The sequence below is a fragment of the Ischnura elegans genome, chromosome 11 (genome assembly GCF_921293095.1).
Source record: "Ischnura elegans chromosome 11, ioIscEleg1.1, whole genome shotgun sequence".
In the NCBI taxonomy this organism is placed as follows: Eukaryota; Metazoa; Arthropoda; class Insecta; order Odonata; family Coenagrionidae; genus Ischnura; species Ischnura elegans.
This window is the reverse complement of record NC_060256.1, coordinates 46570712-46597162: the sequence shown is the minus strand read 5'-3', so window position 1 is coordinate 46597162 and position 26451 is coordinate 46570712. Positions and strand designations below refer to the sequence as shown.

Sequence of the window (26451 nt, the reverse complement as noted above, 5' to 3'; positions counted from 1 at the left end):
TTAGCGCCTGATATGGGTAAGTTTTAGTAGCTGAGACTGAACTATACGTTAATTTTTGCTTGCATTTTGATGAATTCGATCATACTAATAGCAGATGTGTCAGCAATCCTGTTTCATCGGCAATTTTTATTTAAAAATTTTATTTCGTCAGGCTTTAGGGTAAGCTTTTTAATGCTCGTGGGCTATGTGATGTCTTATTTAGTGTCAAAATTAATAAGAATTTACTCTCATTAACATCTCAAGGTTTCCAAGTAAGTACGAGCCACTTAACAATGCTGGATGCTGGGGGTGCGTGAATTAGCCGTGAGAATCTAATTTTTCGCAGAGTTATTTAAGTGGCCGAGTAAGTTTTGTAAGTTCTCAATGGGTAAATAATACTATATCATGAATTCTAATTACCATGAAAAACTCACAACCGACAAAAACTTTGTCGGTCGTGAGTCTTTCATAGTAATTAGAATTCATGATATGGTGTAATTTACCTATTGAGAACTTACAATTCATAATGATTCGCATCAAGGTTCTCGCTACGGTCGGTAGCTATCGATTGTGTTGCGTTCGATACATTTTTCGATCGTGCGAGTTACGATATATCTAATATTTCGACCTAATCGATTGAGATTAGCCTTGAGTGCCGTGTTCCTGCGCGCTTCGTATCCAATCGTACGTGCTTAGTAGCGGACATGATTAAAGCCGTGTCCCAATTGGCCATTTGGCTATGCCAATTCCAGGATTTAGCCACGACGCCATCTTGGAAGGATGTCCCAACTCGTTAGCCAGCATAAGGGAGGGAATTTAGGCAGCTAACGCGGCCGCCAGATTTAGGCATCGAGGAGTGCATCCTTCGCCCCACTTTTCCCATGATTCAAAGCGTGCAAAGCGTCTTCAGGAGAAAGGGCATCATGGCTGTCAACAAGGGATAGTACTTGTTTGCAAGTAGTGTTGATATTTTGAGACTTGTTCGAATAATTATTAATTTTTATTTTGTTTATAATAATTAAATTGCGTTAATGGAAGAGTAAGAATTACGGATAAATTACTTAAAGAGAAGGCGGCGTTAACGTTAATGCTAATTAATGTTTATATGCTTCTTATGTATGTATATGTTATTTTATAACTTTTTATACCGATCACATGTTATATTTTACTACCGTTTACCTTTTTAACGTGTTTAATAATGCTTATATGCTTCTAATATATGCTTAATTATGTAACACTTTGTCTAAATTCTTATTTATGTAACACCTTTTTGTAACATTAGGTTAACACCCGTAAGAATAAACAATTATTATTATATGTTATTGGACAAAGTCCCGATGCTGGAATCGGAATAAGTAACAAAAATTAAAATCTATAGTGATTATAAGATGATACCGAAACCAGATTTATGTACGTAAACCAAACTTTATATAAATTTTGAAAATAATTCCCAAGTCAGACGGTAACCGTCTGAATAGACTAAATAGACCTGTTCTTAATAATACAAAACTAGAAATTAAATTGCTAAAATATAAGGAATTCGAAAAAGTACTTGGTTGAGAGACGATTGAAATACTACAAACCAATTAAAAGGAATATACGCTAACATTTCGCCACAAACTTAGCTAAAACCTCTTTAACAAAACCATACGGAACTAAAAATACGAATTTGAAAGTATACCCCTACTTTACTATTACAAAAAGGTTGTCTAAGATACTAAAATTATGATTAAATACTCTTCTCCGACATCTAATACTCAAAATCACTTGACACATCACATTTTAACAATTTAGGGTGGGTTTTGTTCATCATTTGTTCAAATCATTCCGATTATCTCTTGTTTTGCATTGGCCTAGTGCCCAGTAGATGGCAGCACCTGCGTAAGGATGTCCCAATTCATGCTCCCTTGTGGTTGGCTGCCCAGAATCTGGCTGGCTAAATACATGATGCCTAATGGCTAACGAGTTGGGACACGGCTTAATACATTACACAGGTTAGTTGTCTTGCTACCCGTTGTAATCCGAAAGCGCTGTGGTCCGACTCCCGCGTCTATTAGTTCCGCACTTTTGCCACTTGTCGCGACAAAAATATTCTCTGGGTTGCTTAGTCATTACATTCCAACGCAAGGCAACGGACGCTTGTGTGCAGAGCTCCGGAATTCATCAATTTGTGAGATTTTCTTTGGAAAATATTTGCAATTCTCCAACTTGTTATGTGTGGGGATGCACGACCGCTTACAAGAAGACGCAAAAATTGAACACTTCGGTGGACATCTGGAAGAAAGCAGGTCCAAGGCTATGGCATGGTGTGGCTACGGTGAGTACCATTTTAGTTGGTAAGAGGGATTGATCAACTTTGGCCGATATTTTTAAATTGTCTGTTATTAGACGTTAATATACATATCTTGTGATGAGATAACAATTGGTTATCTTTCGCCGTGGGAGGAAAGTGAGCACTGGGGAGGAAAATGTGCTGCTGTTACTTCCCGCCAGCAATGGCGGGAAGTGCCAGCTATATGCAAGTTGGCTAAAGACCATTAAAAAATAAGATCCAAAGTTTTTAGAATACACATGTTTGCTGTTTACATCCGGATAAAATATTTTAAAGTCGGCCGGTAAGCAATTAATCGCCTTTTTTACACATCGTGGGGATATCGCGGGCGACTCCATTTTGGCGTCCTTATTGGCATTTATACATGAATGTTCTTCTCTGGACTGAAAGCTTTCTATTTGTCTTCTAAATAAGTGGGATTTAAATAAGGGAAAATCGATGTAGTGTAATGACTTCAAGGCAGAATTGTTGACATGTGAAGAGATCAATTTAATCTGCCATATGCTTCTATTTAGATGATGCATATGTCTCGCGGATTGATGCGCTGACGCAATGGCGGAATAGGAATCTCTTCGCAATGCCTACGAATTTATGTCCGCGCCAGTGAATGCGTTGTGAAAATAGGGCATCGTCGAATTAATTTGATATCTTTTCGTTTTGTAAAGTGAGTTCTCTTTCCGTTTGAAACATAAAATCGCTCTTTCCGTTGATTAGAGATATGTTTGTATTTTTTATGATAGAGTTCTAAACTTTCACTGATCGGTAACTAGAAAATTTTCTAACATTTGTAATGAGTGTTAAACTATTTCTTATAGTGTGTTGTATTGTTGATCCTTGTGTTTCATCCTTTAAATCAGTTTTCTTACATCATCTGTTTTCTACCCTTTAGGTGGAGTATTGCCGTGGTTTTGCTGTTTCGATTGCAAGGATGCTGGGCCAGAAACGACCGCTGGAGTAGTGCAATTGGTGGGAGCGAAGTTAAATTAGTGAAAGTGAAGTGCAATTAATACTATTCTGGAGCAGTCAGTGTTATCATAGTGCAATTAGGTTAGTGTAGTGCAAGTGATTTCAACGATACAAGGCTTGAATTTTTGTATCAACTGTTCTCAGTGTTGTTTCATTATTTATTTGCTGTGCTTAATCATCTTAGGTTTAAACGGTTTATAAAAGGAAAGTTTACGTAGTGTGTGACTCACACAGTGAATAGCTATAATTTGATATTGGACTAAAGAGATTTCTGTTTTACATTTGAAACTACATTTCTATGTAAGTTACAATTTTGGCAATAAATTTCTGTTTGATGTGATTGTGAACAATAATTATTGGGATATAATTATTTGAGTCTACATGACATCCGGTCCACGTTTCCCGTAACAGCTGCAAATTGCATGATATCTAATGTGTGTTACAGTTAATGTGAGTGCCACCCCATCAGAGGCAAGTATTTGCAAATCCATGCACAGGTGAGTTTTGTGTTATAGTCATAATAAAATGCCAAATTTCAATTCTGTGAAGGACAACTTTTAGGTAGGGTAGCGCCTTTTAGTCAATAGCATTCTTCATTCTTAATCTTGCACTGTGATATCCGTTGCAAATGCAACGAGCATTGTTAGATTAATTGCCATATCTTCAACGCTTTATGATGCATCACGTCCGAAATGTTGTTTGTGGTTGTGTTCGGTGCCTTTTTTTTCTCGTTCCTTTTGAAATCAAAAGAGTTCGGGGCTTAGTGGGTTTTGAGCTTTATCTGTACCAATCGCTCTTTCCGTTGATAAGAGAAATGTGTTTGTATTTTTTTAAGATCGATTTCTAAACTTTCACTGATTCCTCTCGTGCAAATACTTTCTAAAAGTCATACCTTATTTACGCTTAATTATTCTGTGGTTTTCTTCGTTGTGCCTTATGACAACTAAAGTTAATGTCATACTCCGATAACATTACCGATATACATCGCAATACTTAGAGTAGGGGAATCCAGAAGTTGCGATGTTCTGACATGTTAAGCAGGTAATTGTGCACTGTGAGAGGCGTCGTATATATTACGGAATACGTCGTCTGCTGGTCATGGAGTTAGCGGGAAATTGACAAAAGGACGATTTGTTGTTCAGTGATTCGTTGAAATGTATTTATTAACGGGTAGTGGTCAAGTCGAAAAGTTAATTCGGTTTTCTATCCGTCCTATTGCCCTTTAAAACTATACGTTTCCCCATGCAGCGACCCGTCATTGCAGAGTAGGCAACACTGCGACATTTGGCAACACTTCGTTAGCTCGGGATGCTCATGGCAACACCTAGTGGCAGTCTCTTTAATCTCCTATATAATGTATTCTCCATGGTAGCGGACATTCACATGCTGCGTACGCGCTTCGTCGACAGGCCGCGAACGGAAAATATCCATTGACGAAAAGCGACGGAGCGGCATAGTATCCCCTTAGTCAATGGGTACTATGTACTATCATTTGCAAAAGTCTTGCAACAAATCGAGCGGCGCCACTTTCGCTCCACAAAGATTGTGCCCGGAAATTGTATGGTTATCCGGTGTATGCAACAATCCAATACTAGTCTTCATGGTTCAATTCATGGAGAACGGGTCATTGGGTGGTTGAGGTATTTTGTCATCCTTTTCAGTCTCGGGATTTGACCGCTTCCATTTAAGTGAAATTAATGTTCATGATATTCCCCCAAACACATTGTAGCAATTAATGCAGTAGGAAAGATCGAAGGTAATTCCTCGGAGAGATTTTAAAAAGTTGGTAGCTTGGCTCTTTTTGAGTGATCTCAGCTCTTTTCAGAGAGCTGGAAATCACGAGTCGTTCACTGTGAACATGGTAGACTTTTGTTTACATCTATCGACTCGGGTTGATGTTTTAATACAATATATACGGCATATGATACGAGGCAGCTTTGAAATTCCCAGTGTTTCATCATATAAATATCTGAGCAAACACGTAAAGTATGAATTAGTTAAGCTGATCGGCATTAATCGTTGCGTAAGTAATAACAGAGTTCTCCGACGTCCGTCAATCGGTAAAGATGTATTCCTTTCCACTTATTCAAAGTATGACGAGGAAAACTTAATTCCAGCATTAAGTCCCATTTTTAATGATTGTCGGATTTCAACAGGTATTGTTTGATAATATGTTCTACAGCTGAATTAGTGTGAATGCGAATAATAACTCTAAGCTGATATGTCGTTGATGATTAAGTTATCTTATTTAGATGCAATCATTTACATATACACTGATGAATTCGGGATAATGTAGGATACTTACTTAGCATTATTAATTGAATTATCTACTTGCATTAAGTAGGTTACATTGTATTAGGAAATGTGTTTGTTGGCCATACGTTTTATGTTTAAGGCATCAGTGGAACTGCAGCTCATTTCATAAAACCTTTCAAGTCGAGTAAGAAGGACGTAAGCAAATCCTAACAGAATTTCTGTTTGTAATGAATGTATACGCTTGCTTCATTAGAAATACAAGTACCGAGTTTGAAACATAATAACAAATAATAATAACTTAAAAAGACGACACAGGCGACAACATCATTGTATTCCTATTGTATATACTAACCAGCCGAAACATAGAGTATGCGAAAGCCTCCGTGCTCAAGTTATAAACATATCAACGAATAAAAGACTAATATACCGAGAAAGTGATTATTTTGATCAAATTCGTTCAAGTGAGAAGCCGTAGCAGAAGCACATGAAGGAGCTCAGTGTTACAATACCAACAAATACTCAAAATTACGACGCGATGACCTTGAGGTAGAAATAGCTCAGTGGATAAACAGCCGGGCTGGTGAGAGGAGGGGCTTGCGTTCAAGTCCTTCCCACGGCCGAAAATTTTTATCCTCCGCACAGCCGTATTTTAAAGTTTTTTTATTTTTGAAATTTATGTTAAGAGGGTACCAGATGTTGCATTTGAGCATTTTTTGCGACAAATTCTAATTTAAATGACCGTGCGACGGGAATCATGCGTAGTTAGCGCGGTAGGACGAATCAATTGCGTTTTCTTGAAGGAACTCCAATCGGAGTCACTGGTGAATGTAATTCCTAGTGCTATATGGTTTCCTTTACAGGTCCGTAACTGCTCAACATTATTAACCTTTGGAATGAGAACTATCGTAATAATCTAAGGTTCCATATACGTAATTTCTTAAATAGATCAATTTTATCTGATTAAAAAGAAAATTATGAATGATATTTTGCAGCGATTATGCTGCCCGCCTATGTTGTATGCTGCCTATTTGTCATCAACTTGTCGCCATTTCCTACCAAGTTAATTTCTCCAGTAAAGTTTTTCAGAACAATTTTACCCTTTTTCGTTTCGTAAATGAGCAGTGACGGAAACTTTTCTTAGAGATAGAAAAAGATATAAATTAAGTGAAGAATTTTACTTTTAAACCTTAGGCTTCAGTATTCTACAATCAGTGTTTTTTTAATACAGTAATTTTGTTGGAAAGAGACAGAATGTGAGACTAGATTATCTACTAAGTACAATCCTGGGAATAACCTATGCAATGGTAATCCTTAATCGTGCACGCACCACGGCGCTTATTTTTAAATATAGGAAAGGCTTATCTTGAGGTGTTTATCAACTATTTTTCTAGTGCGTATTTTCTTCAAGCAAATTGTGGCATCAACATGTATATATATGATAGGGCTACAAATTGGCCCTATTTTCACTATTTTGGAAGTACGTGAGAATCACTTACGGCCTGCAAGTTTTACTCCAGGTAACCTACTTCCTCATCCCTTGCTGGTAAAGTTGGGATAAAGATGTAGGGCAAGACGAGGTGCAGGACCTATTAGCTGACGTAAAGAACTATTTAATGCCAATCAATTAAATATGGTGGAGACGACAGAGTCGTGTTTTTTTTCGGAAAATTGCCAGTTAATTTTTTTTCATTTATTAATTCTTCTATATCGAACAAATATTTCAACAACTTAATATAAAGTCTCCTGAACGACGTTGAATCCCTAAAAAAAGGGTTACGAGCGAGTTGATTTCCGTGTTCCTAATGGCGAAATCGTGCCCCCAGCCGGCCTTTTGGGGTTTACCATTGGAAGCCAGGCGTCATCTCACCACTCTTTTAACGGGTAAATATTTTCAATTATCTACTTCAGTCAACTACGGGTACAAAAATAATCTCAAACGCCGCGACGACTTAACAACATCTACGCTCGTTTACTCAACTGAACATCGTAATGATTTCCTACGTCTCACTCCCGTGTCACGATGACCCGTTCGTGAGTCGTTCCCGAGAGACCATGAAGATTCATACCTGGATAGTGATCATTCAATCTTAATGGTGGCCAGAAATCGACAATGGAGCGAAAGTGGCGCCGCTCGATTTGTTGCAAGACTTTTGCAAATGATAGTACATACGAATTAGATACTGAGGGTTCTGTGCCGTCTGGGTTTATTCTAATTTGAGACATTGCAATGGTGCGATTTAACCCATCTATTCCCAATTGGTCGTTTTCTAATAGATCTCTTTGACTTTGGTGAAATCAAAGATAATCATGTGCTATTTGGGACTTAGATGTTGTAGCTCCTTAATTTATATTTCGCACTCCGATGAAGCGATTAAAGTCACTTAATTATGCAGTAAATTTTTTGACATGGCAAAAAAAGATATTGGACGATTTCTCGGTGACATTCACCAACTTTTGCCTTAGCAAAAGGCTAATAAATTCCACCATTCCTCAATCAAGGATTAATTATAATTTATTTTTTTCATTTCGGTCCTATATTTACCTCAGCATATCCAAATGCATTTCAGTCTAGTTTTTAAAAATAAAGTGCGTCTTGTTGTGGTGGAAAACACTCCAAACCGGTGCTCATCTATCTATGAATGCGATGTAGGAATTTACACTTCTCAGGTTGAAATTTAAACGAAAATTCAATTCAGCCCGCTTGCGTTTTGTGTCGGATATCGCTTTTCTCGCTTTTCTTTTCAGTAGAATCGTGAAATGCGCAATCGCATGCGCGCTGTGTATGCGAAGTTCTTGTTTGGCTCTAGGAGTTGGTGGATTATTTTTGACTCAGTGACTGTAATTTATTGATGCCCATGTGTTATGCTGACGCTGAAACTTTCTCATAATGTTGGCACCAGCTTCAGCACGATTTATATATGCTAGCCGTAGTAATTTTATAACTTTGACGAACTTTAGTAGCCATGTTTTGAAATCATACGTAAATTTACCTCCTAAGTTAAACGCCAACTTTCGCAAGGGAACATCAGTACGTCTTATGTGTAAATTTAGTCCAAAGTTAAGTTTATCTGATACTGGTGATGACAGTACGGAAAAAGAAGAGTCTAAATATTTATTCCAAAAGCTGACTCGGAAAGAGAATGCTGCCCGGCTGATGGACTGCACTGGTTGCACTGAGTCAGTGGCTCTTTCAATATTGAGGGACTATCCTAGATTGAAATTTATAAGTTCTGGTGAAATTTCAAAAATTATGAAGTTATTAAACGAAAATGGTTTGCAAAATGAAACGGTTTTTGCGAATTACTGGCTCCTCGCTGAAACAACAGGTTAGACTTCATATGCTGTCGCGTTGTCTAAAAATGTTCTTGGTCATTTTCATATTGCCGTCATTGTCCCGATATGTCATCTGTCAAAGCAGAACTGAGACCACTGAACAATCAAACCTCAATTTAAAGGTCGTAGTTTACCACCAGTTTAATATTCTGTTTGAATAATGCCATATTCACATCTATTGAGAATCCTTAATACTTACATTTACAGATTCTCTAAGTGAAAAGTTGGCTGTTTTAGCCGAAATGGGAATCAAGAACAACGACATCGCAGCTCCTTTACTTCGCTTTCCGACAGAGAGACTGAAGAAAACGTCTGTATGGTGCCAAGCTGAGGGTGACAAGGGAAAGAATAAGTTGTCGTATGTTTCTGATAGGTTGGAGGTATTGATATCTCTTTACAAAAGCAACCTGCTGTGTTTTTAGGCAAAATAAGTGAGGGTTTTTCCTGATATTTACTCCATCCTTTTCTTTATTGCATATGTTAGTGTGATCCGGCCGATGTTGCACTTGCTGTGTCTGTCCATGATTTTCTTCTCAGCGTACCGTTTGAACGTATGGTAGAAATTTTGGATTTACTATTGGGTAAGTCAATTTTTATGTGTAGGTCGGTAATCTTTATTTTCCCAAACTGTATTTTCTGGTGCTATCTTAATATCGCACGTTCAGTTGAAGTTTACAATGTAGCTCCCCATGAAATGATAAATGTGGGAATCATTCTGCAGACCAATATATGTTCCCAAGGTCAATCTGTCATTGGCTCACTACCATCGTTTTACAGTGTGGGTACTTTTTCTGGAATATACGTCACATCTATACGGTGTTAGTCGATGGAGAGCAAGGAGATTGAATCATATTGATATGGGTGTAGGGCCAGGGGCAGATCCAGTAACAATTTTAGGGGGTCACGACCTTGCTTTGGGCAGTGTGGAATACCACTAAGGAGAGAGGGCCGTTTTTACAGTGTATAGAGTCAGGGGCGCTGACTTACAAGAAATATTGGGGGGGCCTAAACCGGGGATCTTGCCTTGGGAAATTTTCTAAGTAGTGAGTTTTAAGTTTTTTAAGCATTTTAGAAGAATATAGTCTGAGGTTCCAGGCGAGATGGAGTGGAAACGTGACATAATGAAAATGAAAAAACAGGAGCAATTTCCACAATTTTACATTTATTAATACGACCGGTTTCGCTTTTCAGCATCATCAGGTCCTGATGATGCTGAAAAGCGAAACCGGTCGTATTAATAAATGTAAAATTGTGGAAATTGCTCCTGCTTTTTCATTTTCATCATTTTAGAAGAGTCATATGATCAACATAAGAACCCTTATAACTCAAATCTCGATCTGGATACTCCGGGGAAAATCGACACGCCTGACACATTTTTTCCTCGTACCCATAACGGATTTTTGAGGGGGCTCGGGCCCCCCAAGCCCTATGGAGTCGGCGCCTATGTATAGAGTGCTACACTCTATGATAAATACAACTCAAACCTCTCTCATGTTTGGGAATTCTAATCATGCATTTGTATATAACTCTCCCTTAAATCCTTTATAAGGATGTATAAACTATTAAATTAATAAAAATTAAAAATTTGATCAAAAATATTTCCTTTTATTGTAGGTCATGACCCCTGTGACCCCCCATCCCAATATCCACCACTGGGCGTAGCCTGAATAGATGGTACTCCCTGCTGCTCTCTTAGTCTTTCACCTAGCTTGTTCCTTTTCCCTTCTTTGAACGGTACCAGATGCGTTTGTGTTGAATTCCTGGTGATTCATTCTTAATTTACCATAATTAAATCCATCTCAATAAAAATAATTCTTTATCGGTTGCAGCCCTTACCTGGGAAGTATCGGCACTCCTTAACTAAGACAAATCAGGGAAGCAATAGAAATTAAAAAAACACCATTGAATTTCAATAGAGAAGATGGTTACTTCCTTCACAGTGCGTGGAAAAGAGTCATCAAAGAGAGAGCCAATCAGAGAGAAGCGCCCAGTCAGACAGCCAATCACAGTGCAGCTCCCATCCAGCCTACGGTATATAAGCGAGGCAGTAACCGACAGCCGACACCTTCGACCTGAAGGCGCTGGCAGGATAGCCAGCGAAACTGTTGTCCACTAACTAGCTGACGCGGAAGGAAACCCTGAAGAAATGCAGAGATCAAACCATCGCCGCGGAAACCTACGTTCTAACATTGTTAAATTATGGTTTTGCTAACTTAGTAGGACCTGCCTGCCTCTGTGACGGTGTGGGATTCCTCTTCCCTGCCTGACCTTCTAATCCTATCCTATCTCAGGAAGCGTCGTCGGGCTCCTATCGTGGCGGCACCTTCACCCTTTTGTCCTTCCTTGTCCTTCCCCTTCTGTGGTGAGGGTGAAAATCGAAGGCTTATAAACCCCACCCCGGGAGTGTAACCCCGCAAGCCCGCCCTGGAGTCTCGTTTCCACTGCCATGGGGACAACGGGGCCCACTACTAGCAAAACCATGACTTAATTTGAAACGAAATTAGAGGATTGTTCTGTAAGGAGAAGAATCCATCGATCATTTCATTGGTGTTGTGAAGGCAATCATATTCTCAGTGAAGCAGCTCGGGTTGGTAGAGGAGGATGTTATACCTTTGCTCCACAAGACACTGGGTGATTCAAAGGTTAGGAAATATGTTGCCTCATGTGATGGTAACCATTTGTCTGTCTTTTCTCATAAAGAAAAGGTCTTCTATGAAATGTACTCAGTCAATCTTGGTTTTTTCTCTGTTCTCCAATTCTTTAATTTTTTATTTTAATGGTAGTAGCTTTACCGTATTGAGTTGCTTGAGTATCCGTACTGTACTATTTTACGTTTTTTACGTACTAATATGTTTACCATATTGAGTACCGTTGAGTGTGCTGATTTCAGCTTTTAGTGAATGAATATCAGATACATATCAATTTAAGCTTGAAGTAGCAAATTTATCCATAAAACTCTTCAGCTACCCCAGTAGCAATCCCATATTGGTCAATGTTAGCTATTCATTGCCACCCCATATTGGCTATATGTTGACAATGAGATGAGAACCAATGAATAGCCAATATCTGATTTCTGGGGGGCTCATCGCCACCCCAAAATTGTCCTTGGAAGGACTGTTCTGTGACTCAAGATATTAATTGCAGTACATAGACGTATGAAAACATTTGTGTGTCTGGACTCAATTAAGTGGGCCTTTAATATGGGAAGAGGGAAAGCTATCATGAAAATGTGTGCACTGAGGCATGAAATATTAATGACCTCTTTTATTAACCATTATAGATATAATGGGGCAGCCGATGTTAAGTTTCATGGGGTAACAAATGTAACCCGATGGGGTGGCCTGTATTGAGTTTCAAAGGGGTATTCAAAGTGGTGTTTTGTGGGGTAGGCAATATTGGGGCATCATGGGCTTCTATTGACTATTCATTCCAATGAAACGACAATACCATCTTGGTCCAACATTGGGCCAATGGGGTAGGCTGCTGGGGTATTGTTTGCATAAAATCATCTTCTACCAGGTGAAGGAGTCCCACCAGCAAAGATCTTGAAGGACATGTGGGTGTTTCGCTATCGGACGGAGAAAGTGCTGAAGCGAATACAGATGGCCAGGAATGGGAAGGTTGCACAATTCAAGCCATGGATGGTGCGCTGTACAGAAAAAATTCTCAATGAGTGAGTTTTTATCACTAATGTATTTTTTTAATGTTCTATTTTCCTGGGCTTAGTGTTGATAATGGACCAATCCCTTGAATGGCTTGCAGTAGTACCACCAGGGCTGGAACTGGGAGTTTTGTCATGGGGGAAGGGCAAAGATCAGTTGGCTTTCCCCCCTCCGCTGATCACCCCTCGCTCCCTCCCTCTCTCTGCCCCTATCACTAAAATATAATATATTTGTAGGTTACTTTATGAGATGCGGTAGTTGAGTTACTCACCTTATGTTTGCTATTAAGAAGTTTTATTGATATTTTTTTTTTTTTTTACAAACTCTGCTTTATTGCCAAGGATTTAACATATTAATAAATAATGTGTTATAATGATGATAACAGCAGTAGTTTCAAAACAATTGCTTTAACCAATATAACAAAAAAAAAAGATTTTTATAACATTAGCAGCAATATATCCTCACGGTCCTGCTAAGCCAATCAAGGCTTGTCAGCAGGTGCCGGCTGGAGTGTGTAAACATAAAATTATCCATAAAAATGCATATTGAGTGCGTTCACAGATAAAGAAAAGACAAAAAGAAACAAAACCATGTATGTGGAATTAACACTCAATTAAAATACAACAAAATATTTTCATTTGCAACAAGCAAAAATATCTCTCATTTAAGTAGTACAATTTCCATCACAAAAAAATGCCTTCACCCACAAGAAAAAGCATCCACTGCATATAAAATCTTAGTCCAGAAAGATTAATGTCAAGCTTGTGCTAAGATATTCATTAAGCTTCTTTTTTTAATTCACTCAAATGATTTAGGCATTTAAGGCATTCAGGTAAAATCATTAAAAATCATTGGTATTTTTTACCTTTGATTTGTTTTTTCTATACTACCAATCCAAACAAGAGAAAACATCACCATATATGTGGAATTAACACTCAGTTAATATACAACATAATATTTTCCTTTACAACAAGCGAAAATATCTCTCATTTAAGTGGTACCAATTCCATTACAAAAAAATTACCTTCACCCGCATGAAATAGCACCCACATGAAATTGATTAATAACTTTTAATTTAGTGATTGTTGTTAAATAATTTAATTATAAACATTAAATACCTCGATTGTTTCAGGCTTAACTTTGTGAAAATCCATTGTAAACAATAAAAAGTTATGATACCTTTTCACGCAATTTATTCAAGACGACCGGTTTCATCGCAGAGGCCTGAAGATGTCGCCTCTTTGACAAAACCGGTCGTCTTAAATAAATCGTCTGAAAAAGTACCATAAGTTTTCATTGATTAAATACCTCTCTTAAATATGTAGTAACTTTTTTAAAAATTAACTTTTCAAATTTTGGCCTCCTCCAGAAATCTGCCGCCCTCCCTGCCTCACCCTAGTTCCGAGCCGTGGTACCATTTTTATAATTTCTTTCCGTAATTTTAGTCTCGGTTGAAGTTGATAACATTTTGTGCATTCCACGGATTTGTATGAAGAAGTAACCTTGGTTTTAGTGACTAAGCATCATAGTCCTGCTCCACAAACTTATGGATGTGAAAGATTGAAAAAATGTGGCTATGTATGCAAAATACAACGGGGAAAGAAAGGAAATGAGTAAGCGTACTCGCATAGTGAGGAGGTAAGAGGTGGAGGTGGAGATAGAGGTAGAGGTCACAGTACCTTGAGGTAACACAAATGCATTGTGTCATGGGCACGTGCATAATGAGCAGGTCGATGTAGAGGTGTACCTCGCAGTTCACCAGGAGGTTGCCTTGCAGGGTTTGTCTTGCAGGCGGTAAGCCTCGAGGTACATCGAGAGGCTTCTCCGTTATTGGTGCATTCAAAGCCTGTTTCATGTAACATCCTAATGTTTTCATGTTATTTGTTTGGGTAATACTCCAGATGCAAATACAGATGGTTGATATTGTCACGCTTGATTTAAGGGATGAGCACTGAATTCAAGATTACTTAACGACCAATCAGCCACCACTTACATGCGATGATTGATAATAAGATTGTTAACCATGACTATGAAGCTCATTTGCTGAAACCTCGTCCAGTGTTGGCTAAAAACCTGTGGAATATACAAAGAATTATCAAATTCAACACGATTTTTCCACTAATTGTAATTCATGCCTAAAGGAGATTTTTTATTGAGTTTTTTAATTAATTAATAGGTTTGGCTTTTTGCTTGATCAGTCTAACTCAGTGCATCAACCCAGGGTTTGGCTGGGATTGATGAAAGTAAAGCTCACCCTTGACTAAGTTCCAGGTATCTGTAATTGACACTTTCTGGTTTGGCGGCTAGTTTCTTTCCTTGGGAGTGGTGCTTGCCACAGATTTTAAGTGATAGGATTGCATTCATTCTGTACAGTTGGCAAAACAATCAGACTTCGTTGTGTTTGAAATTTTTACCACTTACTACAATGGCATAGTATAAAAAATTTCTAGCAAAAAAATGCCAATCACATTTCCAACCACACGAAAATAACCTCTCAAAATGAAAGCCAATCTTACTGTTGTGCCTCTTCACCATCTGATTTTGATTTTCATTTGTGATAAAGCTTGGTTACTAAAGAGGCCTTTATTTTTCCGTTATTCAATCTATTGACTTCATCATTCTTGTTAGGAGGGGCTTTGGTGGAAAAGAGTCTTGGAGTGGTAGATTCAGGGAATATAAATATGACAGGCCCATATACATAGTGGACAAGGAGGAATAAATAAAAGAAATAGGGAGAGAATTTCATTGGGTGGTAGAGTTCCCCTGAGGATTAATGTAGAATTGTCAAATCACAGAGAAATTCTGCAATATTTATATATTTCATACTTAAATTAATTCCTAGGTGGAAACAAGATACTTGAATTTTGCTCATGTAATTATGGTCACTCCATATTGCAGCACGATTCGTGTTCAAGCAGAGAGACGTGAAGTCTATGGGCCACACAATAATTCCAAGGTGGAATACATTTCATCTCGGCTGAAGTTGAGCCGGGAGGAGACTGAGATGATTCTTCGTCGACAACCTACTTTGAGGGTAACGGGTGCAGCCAAGCTGTGCAACTTTTTGGACTTCCTTTATGGCAAAGAAGGTGAGGATTCTGTGGGTTAAAGTGTTTGACCATAGGTTTCTTACCACTATGCCCTATCATGGACAAAATTCTTCCTGTAAAGGCCTGTTTACATGGTGAATTAACACTTGCAAGTTAATGTCAATTTGCATGAACGATTTTTGTGGACCGTTACGAAACATGTACGAATTCATGAACCAAATTAGAACAGATTCTATTTTCCGCACTTGCGTTTGCACAAGTTGGGTAGTTACACGATGAATTTTTGTGTTCTCACGTTTAGACATTATCTCGTACAAGTTAAAGTACCGTATGAGCAGACCGTAAAGAAAGAGCTATGACTTTTTAATTCACCATAATTTATTTGACTGACCATTGTTTTGATTTGGAAAACCATCATCAAGGATTTAATGCAGACACAAAAGCACAGTTATGTGCATAATAATCAAAGAACATTTCGCATTTGTAGTTGCAAGTTATTGGAACAGGTGACCAATGGCAGGTCCATGGGGGGCTTACAGGGCAATAGACCCCCAGTAGATCAAAGCATACTCATGATTAATTCAAAACTTTTGGAGGTTACCTCTTTGTACAAAAGTATTTAGTTATATTTTCTGGTAAATTTACCTACTATTAAAAATTCATATTGGTTTCAATCAACCTAAACCTAAATCAGAAGGCTGCGTGTTCAAATCATGTTTGAGTCACCACTATAACAATAGCTACACTAAATGAATTTCTCATGAAATTGCTGTGGAGGAGTGTTTATTACCACTTCAATATGTAGACTGACCTGGGCAGCCGAGATTGCTCGTTTTTATATTGGCAGCGAACTTTACTATCATCAAATATTGTTCACCCATCATATTTACATTACTGCGAATATCACTCACAATATTTTTAACCCAATGTTAAAGCAAAAACATGAGTGACCATGAGGAAATTGATTGGAGTATCAGAAGCAAAGTAAAGTAAATACCACTTAAAAAATCATAGAATTTAGACATTAAAGGCAGAGAACTTTTCTTTATGGTATTTTAACAAATTCAACATTAGTCCTTGACATTGTGATTGTAAAATGTTGAAAAAATAGAAGAATCTGAAATTATATGAAAAAATACATATGCACATGTTTTCTGAAAAAAATTAGATGAATTAACACTGTGATATACTTAATATGGACTGATATTTTATGACACGGTGAAATATGTGTAGACTTAATTCCTAAAGGCAGGGTTAATATTTGATTCATTGCATATTTAAAAAAATTGGCCTTCTCTCTATTAACCCTTAGATGCACTCTAAGCGGGGATTTTGACGCATTTTTCAAAAATTCGAAATAGCGCGTTTTTTGCACATGGATCACTGGTGGTACACTTTGGTATTCTATTTCTGTACATTTCCCTCTACCAAGAACATATTTATCATTAATCTGACGACCAACTATTGCGTTAGAATCTTACAAAGTGAGAATGACAACAACTTCGTGTGATTTGCTGCTAGATGGTGTTCACACGATACAAAGGAACTTCTGATAATCTGTCGCTACCGTAAAAACTTGGAAGCATAATTGTTTTTTCAATAATATGTTAATATGTTGTTTCGTATTCATTATATTGTTGTGAGCATTTGCATTATTATTTTGTTATTATTATTATTTGTAAAATTTATCTCAACCTCCAACCACAAGTCGTAATTTAAAAATTTCATCTTCATGCTCAAATATGAATTACATTGGTGTAAAAATACATTATTTACACTTTACTAGTGACCGAAAAATAAGTTATGCACGCTTTTTATTCCAATTTTTTATTCCTGCGTCAAAAAATGTCATGAACGTCATTACAGAGACAATGACGGTTAATAAGGATGAAAAAATTAATTTTACTTATAAAGTTTGTTATTTTTATAATTTTAATGATTGCATTAACATTTTGGCATTTCCATTTCCTTTTTTTGTGTGTGTTTTTTGACTTGATAGTGTATAGATTATCGTCTGCAATTCCTGTAGAAAAATTAAAAAGTATATATAAAGAAATTTGCTTATAATTATGCGATATTTTTGTTTATAAATGAATGGAAAAAATATTTAAAGTGCTTTTATTTTTAAAAGTTACCCAAATACGTTAAAACACCCTCAAATTTGAATGTATATTTGGGAAAATCAAAAATGTAAAAGTGCGGCAAAAAAGCCGCAAGCGTGCCCTGGCGCTATACTTGCAGGTGCGTGCACCTAAGGGTTAAAATAAGTTTCATTTTTTTAGCATAAGATTTATTTGTCTTCTTTACAGTAGCCGATATTAGATTTATTGAAGATTATGTAAATGTGCTGAGTGAGCATAAAGTCTTGTCCTGATCATAAAAATTTATTTCAGAATAACAGAACCATTGCTGTTACTTAGGTCAGTGTCACTTGTTTGTTTTACATTAGTAAACTTCAACGTGTGCCCCCTTGGTTGCTCAGTTAATGTCAAAGCAGTATTCCAGTTCCTGCCAGGTGTTTTTTAACATGTGTTTTGTCACAGTACCCACAGCAGCTTGTACCCCAGCCTTCAGTTTGTCAACATCAGCAATTTGTGTGGTGAAGACTCTGCCCTTGATATAGCCCCAGAAACAAAAGTTATTATGTCAAATGGTTATTCTGTAATAAATTTTTATAATCAGGGCAAGACTTTATACTAAACCTGTATTTTTAATTTGGACAATATAGGTGCTAAATAAATACAAAAGCATTTTATGTGAGTGAGTGACTTTGATAAGTCATTCTGAAATTCTCTCATATTACATGTATATGTATTTCAGGTGAAACAGAAAGAAGTCCCAACTTTGATCCGATTTCAGTTTGGAGTTTATCTAAGATTCTTTGCCACAGTCTTGGCACTTTGAAAGAGAGGCATGAGCGTTTGAAAGCCCTTGGCTATGAAGCAAAACATCCTATTGTCCTTTACCAATCAAAGAGGAAGTTTGAGGAATTCGTGCGAGAACTGAAAAAGGCGGCCGCAGAAAATTCTAAGCAATTTGAAGTCTATAACTCTAAAGTGAGGAAGATAAATGCATCCAAAAATGTGAACAGATGAGGTAAGTTTTCAGTGAAATTTTTACCATTTGAATTCCATTTTGGCTTTGTGTTGCTCATTTTTAATAATTTTGTTTTCCTTATTTGTTGTTAAGATATAAAATTCAAGAATGCTGCAAAATTTATTTAAGGTTGGATGGAATTTTAAGTCCCTTGCGATTTGTTGCTTTGATTGATCATCGTGAATTGGGAAAGTACAGTGAGATAATTTCATGATTGGATGAAAATAATAAAGAAAAAAATCATTTTTCTGAATTGCAGTTTATATCTGGGGCGGTCAGGGGTGGTTAGGATCCCTCAGCTGGGGCTCCTAATGGCGCCCTAATTACCCGGAAAATGTAGGGGTCCTCCCCAGAAAATTTTAGGTAGTTGGATGCCCAGAAATCGATTTTGATACTATTCTGGCTCTTATACTGACTCTGGCTCTTACGCCAACCACCATCGCATTTTTCTTATAAACTCGATAAAAATTTATAAAAATGTGTAGCAATTTCGTTAGAAAACATACTATGAAAAGTGAGAATTTCACAGCTTAAAAAATGTATTATCATGTATTATGGTTCTATCGCCTAAAAAGTGAATTTGTTCCTTGAAACTGCACTGAAATCTGGAAAACCTCCAAATTAACCTTTTTCAAATAACCCTTTCAAAAAACAGAATCACGTTCTCTTTATTTTTTCAATGCTTTTATTTTACTTATTTTTTTATGTCATATTTTTGCACTGAGTACATATTTTGTAAGTAAAGCAACGGATGAAAATGCAGAATTTTTTAATTGCACAAACTTTGGTTCAAGTAATGAGTCTTTCATATTATTTCTTTCATGAATGCTTCATGATAGACGCAAACAGTGATCATAGATCACTGTTTATTCTTATTTTTATATTTATATTTTTTAATTTTTTAATGCATTTAATGCAGCAACAATTGCTATGTTGATGTTTATACAGAACTTGAGATATAAGTTAATATTTATCTTAGAATTTCATTTAAAAATTGTAAACGCTGCTCAAAAGACAAATAATTCAATTCTTAGTTTATATATCTTGAGAAAAGAAGAAATATTTATTTCGAAACGTGACTGGATAAACATTGTATGACCGCGGTCCCTTACCACTCTGAGGGGTAATATAAGACAAAGGGTCCGGGTACCTGCTCCCAGATTTAGAGGGCATAGCCTAAACCCTGCAGTGTTGGGTCCCAAAACAAAGACGTCTTACTCCCCCGACCATCATAAAAGGGGGAGAGCTAGGAAACGTATATAATCGGCATTTGTTCATTTGCGTAAGAAAACCTCCAACGAAAACATGCGGCTTTCGTCTCCAGGGTCAAGAAACGTCCACATGTATATTTTCGTCTTTAGTCGGGAAAAGGTTAATTGCAAAATTATTCATTGAAAAGCTTTTTGTGCATTGTGCTTGTTTCCTGCACGTTTCCAATAATCCGACAATTTCAATAATCTGTCTATGCCACGGCTGCGTATGTGTCAGATTACTGAGATTGTACTGTACTAATTTCAGAAGGCATCTTTGATAAAATCTGAAGAAAATCTTGATTTTCCTTGCAAGTGAAGGCCTTAAATTCTTTTTTTTCTGTGAATTGCAACTCCATCGAGTTGTGACTTGATTTCATACAGCCTATTTATCACTCCTGTTATTTTATTTTTCCCTATTTCATCACTGTATAGGTGTCTGTTAACCTCATGTTTCATGGAATAATTAATGTTGGCATCTTTTAATTTTTAATTTTCTTCTTGTATTCAGATGCTGAGCATCCACTACCCATCAAATTTTGCTGGAAGCTTCAGTGGAAAGTATCCTGTCAGTGATGAGAATGTTATTGCAGAGGATATGTAGCTGTGTATGTTTGGATGAAAATAACATGGTAATTTTAGAATATCATGTGCCATATTTTGATATATCTATATGAGTGAATGTAATGTAAATAAAATTTTATTTATATTGACAACACTTAGTTGGCATATTTTTATCGTACAGAAGGGCCTTTGCAAATTTCGTGTTGCCTCCTTTGTCATTTCCTTCTCGTCATATGGGACACACCTACCTATTTTGATAATAGAAATCTGAACTGGGAATCGGAAAGTCTTCTCTGATTCACTATTGTAGTTGCCTTCATTTTAATTCTTCGTATCTAAATTGTATGTAGAATAGATATTTGATTTGTTTCCCCATTATTTTGCTAATAGGTATAATCTCAAATAATAAGAACATGCAAGAGTCAAGAAATAACTGACCAGTTTTGTAAGGATCTTTCCCATAAAATGCTTTTCTTAGAAGATCTATAGATTTTTATGACAAGTAGTCCTTGTGCTGCACTTCAAATTCTTTATGAAGAAGGCTTTCAGAAGGTACCTAAGTTCTTTAAAAGCTATTGGAGGATGAAGTTGACCAGTATCAGCTAAGGTTAGTGAAGTGCTGCCAGTTGCATTTGTGAGAGTAATCTAAAGTAGGTTTTTACTCCTTTATATGAGAGCTGTGTTATTCCTACTAAAGAGATTGATGCTGACATTCATAAGATGCAGTTTTCTAAATATGTGGGATTCATTATGTTGTTGCTACGGAATCCTGGGAGTTCATTGAGTTCTAACTTGTAATTTTGCTTTAGAGATGGTATTCACTTCAATGTGAAATTAATATTTTGCCGTCAAACAATTATTCCCCGAATGGCATCAGCATTTATTAAATGCTGCTGTATTGAATTTCCTTAAGGTTTTGTCCTATAGGTAATAATTGTAAGATAATCTCATTTACTACAGTGAAAAAGGTGGTTATTTTCCGTACTGGAGACCAATATTTTTCTATATTATGTCTTTAAAGTGGGTGTCAGCCTTAAAATGCCTCAGCATTTCCCTAATACGTAGACACATTAATCAGATAGGACAAAGTAGGAAAGAGTCACTTCAGAATTGTGTTATAGTGAAGAAGTGACCATTCTCTGTGCAAAGGAGGATAAATTGATTTCCATATTTCTGTCTTCGGGGAAATGATATTGCTCCAGTTTGTGTTTTCCTGGAGTGGAGCCCACAGAGTTTCTGCTTGAGTATTCCTCTGTATATGCATTAGTTTACTCTCAACCCTCCTCTACCCTTTTACTGACCCTTCCAGTTTCTCTTCCGTTTTTTGAAGTCCATTGGTAGTGCTTCTCGGTCACATGCAAATTTTGGGTGCTGGATTCTGGCTGTATTCTTCTCTACCTTAGAATATTTCATCATCCAAGCTTAATCAGAGATTCATGATGCTACGATCCCCAGTTTAATATATGTAGTTTGATCATAGATTCAGAGCCACCTAGAATACATAGCCTGTTTACTAGTCTCTCAAATTATGCTGGCGTCATATACAGAAGTGGTATCGTTGCTACCATGTCATTGTGAGTTTGTTTGATTTGTTGAGATGCCATCGGAAGAAAACATGTTTGGTTGTGTTGGTGGAGTTTTTGCAGAATTATGGTGGATATTATGGAATTATGGTCGATATTGGTTTATAGAAATTTTTTTAATCTTATAAAACAATACTGTACGATAAAATGCCCTTTACGTGCATCATGCTCAGATGCAAGGGTAGGTAATTATCGGAGTGGGCAAAAAGTGCAACGGTTCAACTTTCTAAAAAAACCTGAGCTACGCAGAGTGGCTGCATGCAATAAGAAGACAGAATTTATCACCTGCTAAAAATTGTAAGGTAATTATTATTTACTCCTAGTTTGCTCCTAACGTAATTGTGAATGATATTTGCCATTGAAATGCTACTGATGCACTCATCAACAAATTTTTCCTATTGTGTATAATTTTTGTGATGGTATTCATATATTTACCTTCATTTCCGTAATTAATATAAATACTAGATTTATTTCTGAGCACATTTCGTTTTGAGTGGACATTATAAAAAAATGTTTCAAGTACACCACTTTGTTAGTATTGTAAGTAGTTATTACGTTTCTTACAGTATTTAATATATTAATGTAAATATCTCTTACTATTGCCAAGATCATTGAAAGTTATGAGGGAAATACTTTACATTTTATTTGTATTTTTCAATCATTATCTTGGGTATTAGTTTAAAGGAATTCTTTGCTTTGATTTCAAGTGCATCATCATTACTTTTTCGTATGAAAGAATCAGAAGAATTGCATTTCAATCAAGCACTATTTTACCCTTTTTTGTTTGTGGCTGTATCAAATATTAATGATAACTCAAAAATTTCTTAAACATTCTGAAAGACAATGCAAGTTTATATGTAGTGGTTAGTTGAATTGAAATAATTTTATAAAAATGACATCTGTTTTCCTCCATCACCCACCATTTTCGGGGGGAAACCACCCCTCTAATTTCATCACTTACAATTAGCAATAATTTGGAGAAATGAAAAAGATTATATTTTAAGCATTTATATTTCTTATTAGATTTTTGAGAGGGGAAAGTACTAAAAAATGATCATGTATGGTAAGGATGTAGATTTGGAGGGATTACCGTATACATCTGAACATAGTCCCCCCTTTTTTTCCAAAAAAGTCCGTGGTATAAGTACAGTGGGGACTATATTCAAGTGCATTTTTGAAATTATTTCCTGAAACTGAAGTCTCAAAATTAGGGGGGGGACTATATTCGGCGAAATACGGTAGTTTCCGTAAATGATTTAAAAAAACATTAACATTGGTCAACCTTTCCTTTTTTGCAATTTTTGCACTTATTTTCTTCATATTTCAACTCCCATTTCATCTTCCCCCACCTCAAATATCCCAGAAGGATGGAAAAATATATCAACAGCTTATATCAGGGATAATAAAAATATTTAAGGACACGGCATAGAAAAAATATGAAAATGTTTGCCAACAGTTCAGGTGGTGTGCTACCACCCTGATGCCCTCAACACTAGATGCACATCAAGAAAGAATAAAATGACATGATTAGCATAAGTAATTTGGTATTTGATTTCCCTTTATACACTGAGATAGAAGTTTCCAATACCAGCAGTAGGCCTAATATGCCAACATGCCCGCATTCAACTTCCCTGAAAATCTCCTCTCAAATTTGGTGATGTCTTCATGGAACCGTTCCCAGTGTTAATCTGAAACTGCTCCTAAATATTCTAAGAAAAGGTCCAGGTATGAATGAAGGAAATACATTTTTAGTGATATGTTACATCCCATGGTCTCATACGCTGACAGCAATTCCTTGACATGAGCGACATAATCATCACCTGATTGTTACCCAAAAAGTCCTTACACACATTTCAGAATCCAAGCCAAGCTCAATTTTCTTTATGATTGATCCCGCATACTGACATTCTCTCGAAAAAAATGGAGTAAATCAACTTCTACTGTTTTCAACCATTTAAACTACTTGGAAAAAAAGAATCCTTGTGTCGAACACCAAAAGAGTTGACTCTGCGATCGCTAGAGATATACCGTGGGTAGACGACGACAACTTCAATATACATAATTGATTTGAGAGGCTGATGCTTTGTGGAATTCCATGATTAAGGAGAAATAATGCTTTTAACTCCAAATAGAATATATCATCTCAATCTTATATTTTTTGTGGAATTAGAAAGTATTACTTTTCCTTTTTTAGCTGCAAAAGCAAGATAATTGCTGTCTAAGCTTGAGAGGGCAAGGCATTGCGAGGGCCAGCATGGTAAAGTGAATTTTCGGAGCTATTGCTGCATGTTTTAATAATTGTTGCTATACTATGCAGCAAAATATTTTTATTATTACTGCTATTTCTTGTTTTTACATACTTTCATCATTCGGGGGAGGATGATGTGAAATGGAAGTTGGAAAGTTTAAAAAATATGTGAAAATTTGTGAAAAAAATGGCAAATCGATGATTCTCAATGCGTTTTTATAGATTTACGGAGACTAACTCCCCCCAAATCTACCTCCTTACCATAAATATTCATTTTTTTGAATTTTGCACCCCTCAAAACCCCTAGAAAAAATTTAAATGCTAAAATAATCCTCTTAATTCCTACAAATGACCGAAAAGTGATAAAAATTGGAGGTGGGAGCTCCCCCAAAAGTGATGGGTGATGAGGAAAAACTGAGTTCATATTTGGATTTAGGAGGTCATTTTACAGAAGAATCAGCTGAATGGTGACAGGGCTGATTTTCATGCCGTCCAGTGTAACATAAGTATTTTGAGCTGGTGTTTTGATTGAGTGCACATTTTCAAAACTATTTCGGCCTACCCTTAATGTATCCATGCCATCCTCTCAAAAAAAAAAAGTAATACTGGTTCTACTAATCTCCTCTTTCAGGTATTTGAACTTCACTTCAAGATAAGTGGCATAAGAAAGGAAACTGTTGTCTTCGATGAGAGTACAGAAAGGGAGATACAAGTAACCGTAATTGTTCCTCGATTGGTGGATGGTGCCATTCCTTCGCAGCTTCCAAACTGTCCATTGTATTTATCTGGAGAATCATTTTTGAGGGAAAGTCAGGAGACCAAGAGGACAAGAATGGAACAAACAGTTTTGGCTGCAGCAATGGCAGATAGTATCTTGGTAAATGAATTGCTGAAAGAGAAAAAGACTTTTCATAGCTTGGTTGAGTTGAAAAATAAGATGTATGACATTGATTCACAGTTCTGGAGTGTGGCTGAGTATGGTGATAGTTTGGCATTGTGCCTATTTACTTCATGCCCATAGGCTAAATTTTCTTTGGTTTTTAATGCAAGTCTAAATGTGACTCCATTCCCTGTGGGTAATAATATAAGTAATTTGGGTGCATATAAATTGCCTCTTACTGTGAATGATGTTAATGAAGTTGAGGAGCTGATGCATCATCTCTCACTATTAGGTAGCAATAGTGATGAGATCTCAGATGGTGGTATAGCCAAGCTTAAACTTGCTGCATCAATAGTGAAGTCAGTCATTCGTCTTGGAGTGGACAAAGAGCAATCATTTTTGAGAGCTACCAATCAGCGTGCCATAGCTGTGAATGTTACATTCAGCAAACTAATTGATGAGGATGTGTTCTCGCTGAATGGTCATTGTGGATGTGGACATGTCTGTGAGAAACTTGTTAAGACGATGATTTGGGCATCAACAAATGCCCTTTAAAATACATAATTTTTGTCGAAGGGAAAATGATGTTACTTTTACTAATAAATGTTGTAAAGTCAAGAAAAGGAAGCTGCAAGCACTCGCATAGATGCCAAATACCTTGTACAAGTATATACAAAATTAATATAAAATTTTTTTGAGTACTTATTTCTTATCTGTTCAGTTAAAATATATCCTTGTTATTTTCTGGTTTTAATATAGATGACTTGTTGATTTTTTGTTTATTTGTAGGACATGGTGTTAATAGTGGATTTTACTCTTTAAATCATTTGCCATTCTACAAACTCCCTGTTTAGAAATTTTCATTGGATAGATGTACTTTTCTCCTTTAGCCCCATGCATAAAAATAAAATGAGAAAGTTTGTTACTTCTTGCCTGAAACATTTTTCCTAGCAATTGAAGAAGTTGAGCTGTTAGTTTGCTTTGGTTCCCATCGCTAAAGATTCACGTTGGCAATTTATATTTGTGTTATTCTTCCTAGGAAAGAGGCTTATAAGGTTGTAAAGAACTACTCTACTGATTAGAGCTCTCCTAAAACTTTTCTGTGTATGTCAAAGTGTAAAGGATTTAGAATTTCTCTATTTCTATGTCTTACATTTGACGTCATATTCATCAATTGAACAAGTTTATTAGGTGTTTTTCTTCAGAAAAATTTCTATCAATGTACAAGTAATATATAATTTTACAGAGAATA

The 26451-nt window shown here is 36.5% G+C and overlaps 1 protein-coding gene and 1 long non-coding RNA gene across 5 annotated transcripts; both read left to right on the top strand.

Moving 5' to 3' along the window:
* The first annotated feature begins 1963 nt into the window (after nucleotides 1–1963).
* Nucleotides 1964–3630, top strand: LOC124168070. Its single transcript, XR_006866830.1, has 2 exons — nucleotides 1964–2296; nucleotides 3201–3630. It is a non-coding gene; the product is annotated as an uncharacterized LOC124168070 (long non-coding RNA).
* Nucleotides 3631–8305: 4675 nt separating this feature from the next.
* LOC124168073 (transcription termination factor, mitochondrial-like) lies at nucleotides 8306–26127 on the top strand. 4 transcript variants are annotated; one of them, XR_006866833.1, is made up of 9 exons: nucleotides 8306–8859; nucleotides 9074–9246; nucleotides 9351–9447; nucleotides 12386–12539; nucleotides 15427–15617; nucleotides 18399–18674; nucleotides 20436–20556; nucleotides 20879–21095; nucleotides 24951–26127. XR_006866833.1 is itself a non-coding variant. In XM_046546185.1 (7 exons), the coding sequence occupies exons 1-6, from the start codon at nucleotides 8421–8423 to the stop codon at nucleotides 18671–18673; spliced, it is 1329 nt and encodes a 442-aa protein (XP_046402141.1). In that variant the 5' UTR covers nucleotides 8306–8420; the 3' UTR covers nucleotide 18674; nucleotides 20436–20642. The 4 variants fall into 4 exon arrangements, 2 of the variants coding, with proteins under 2 accessions (XP_046402141.1, XP_046402142.1); XR_006866832.1 differs by lacking the exon at nucleotides 20879–21095; XM_046546185.1 differs by lacking the exons at nucleotides 20879–21095; nucleotides 24951–26127 and having other exon boundaries at nucleotides 20436–20642.
* The last annotated feature ends 324 nt before the right edge of the window (nucleotides 26128–26451 follow it).